We start from the raw sequence: 1,337 nt of genomic DNA, 5'->3' as shown, positions 1-1,337 counted from the left end.
TTACATATGAAAATGCTGTAATGACTGAGACCGATACGGTAGCTAGGCACCTTGATGTATAAAAGTCTTCTCAGGATATAATAGGAAGGATACACGTGGAAAGTTTTGTTGCGTGTCCAACCTGAATAGACCGCCCGTGTAGAAAAAGCCCTAGTTTAAATTCGGAGGGAGTCTGCTGCTATTCCGGCTATTACAGTTCTCATCTTCTGGTCATGGCCTGCTATATTTTCTTCCTTGACAAAAAGGCAGTGATTTTGATCACACATGGTACACCTATTTAGGCTATGCGGGCGCTAACAACATCACTTGCTTCAAAACGCTCAATGTTCGACATGCAACGTCTCCAACGATACCGCACGAGTTAGTCCGGTTTTGCTCGCAGTCTATTGAGGTAAAAACTGCCGACGCTACACCCTGATGCTTCGGCTTAAGTATGGCTGACATCATAGTCATCTTAGTCTTCCTTCTTGGAGAATCAATAGTATTTATCTCTGCCCTAAACAATGTAAGCTTGTAAAATAAGTGGTAAATTGAGGAAGTTGGTTGTGATCCCACAGCCGCCTTGCTAAGCCGCTCCTGGTCGATTGCCATAGTCAATCTTCATAGCAAGATTTCCAAAAGACAGCGCTCTACTTGGGCAAGTAGTTGCTCAAGGCACTTTCATAAATTCTGCTGGATTGAGGCACTGATTAATTTTCGACGGGTTTGGTCTTTCCATGATCCCCCCAAAGTTCATACATTCGAGCGAAACAGCGCAGAAAGGGTGTCTGGTGGCGTCAAAAGCAGACCTGCCTATATTTGAAGCGCACTCTAGCACCGCTTACAAGTGCTCAATGTGGTTTACACATTCGAATCTTTTGATCTGCATTGTAGCGAGAGAAATGACTGTATATCCTGAATAGTCGGTAGTACTCTTTAAATACTGCAGGTGGTGCAGCTGACCATGCTTTGGCGCAGTTTATTCTTTCGAGACGGTTGCACCGGTATATTGGTTGTACTGAGCTAGTTAAGCATGCACAATTCATCACTCGTCGTTGTCGTATTGACACAGAAGCTCGGTGCCAATCGGAGATATATATACTCTCTATAGACGAAGCTATTCAATAATTAGACTGAAAAGAATAATCTATTACGTTACACCGTAACAAAGACCATTGTCTCATGACGCAAAACTTGAATCCAGGAAATAAGTTAAAATCATGATACACTCTCTGATCCGGGGCAATACTCACGAGTGGTCTCTTCTCACCACGTCATTATCATCTAACAACGGATAGAAACAACTGTAGAATTTTTTTAAATAGATGTCCGACTATTCTCTCAGTGTTCAGCAAATT

At 42.6% G+C, this 1,337-nt stretch overlaps 1 protein-coding gene across 1 annotated transcript; it reads right to left on the bottom strand.

Moving 5' to 3' along the window:
- Window positions 1–282: 282 nt before the first annotated feature.
- Window positions 283–591, bottom strand: PHALS_01493 (uncharacterized protein; the record flags this gene model as incomplete). Its single annotated transcript, XM_024715895.1, has 1 exon — window positions 283–591. One exon carries the CDS (start codon window positions 589–591, stop codon window positions 283–285), a length of 309 nt encoding a protein of 102 aa, XP_024581547.1.
- Window positions 592–1,337: the final 746 nt, after the last annotated feature.

This window comes from Plasmopara halstedii, assembly GCF_900000015.1.
Source record: "Plasmopara halstedii genome assembly, contig: Scaffold_1561, whole genome shotgun sequence".
In the NCBI taxonomy this organism is placed as follows: Eukaryota; Oomycota; class Peronosporomycetes; order Peronosporales; family Peronosporaceae; genus Plasmopara; species Plasmopara halstedii.
The sequence above is the reverse complement of the archived record's forward strand: the minus strand, read 5'-3'. Positions and strand labels throughout refer to the sequence as shown.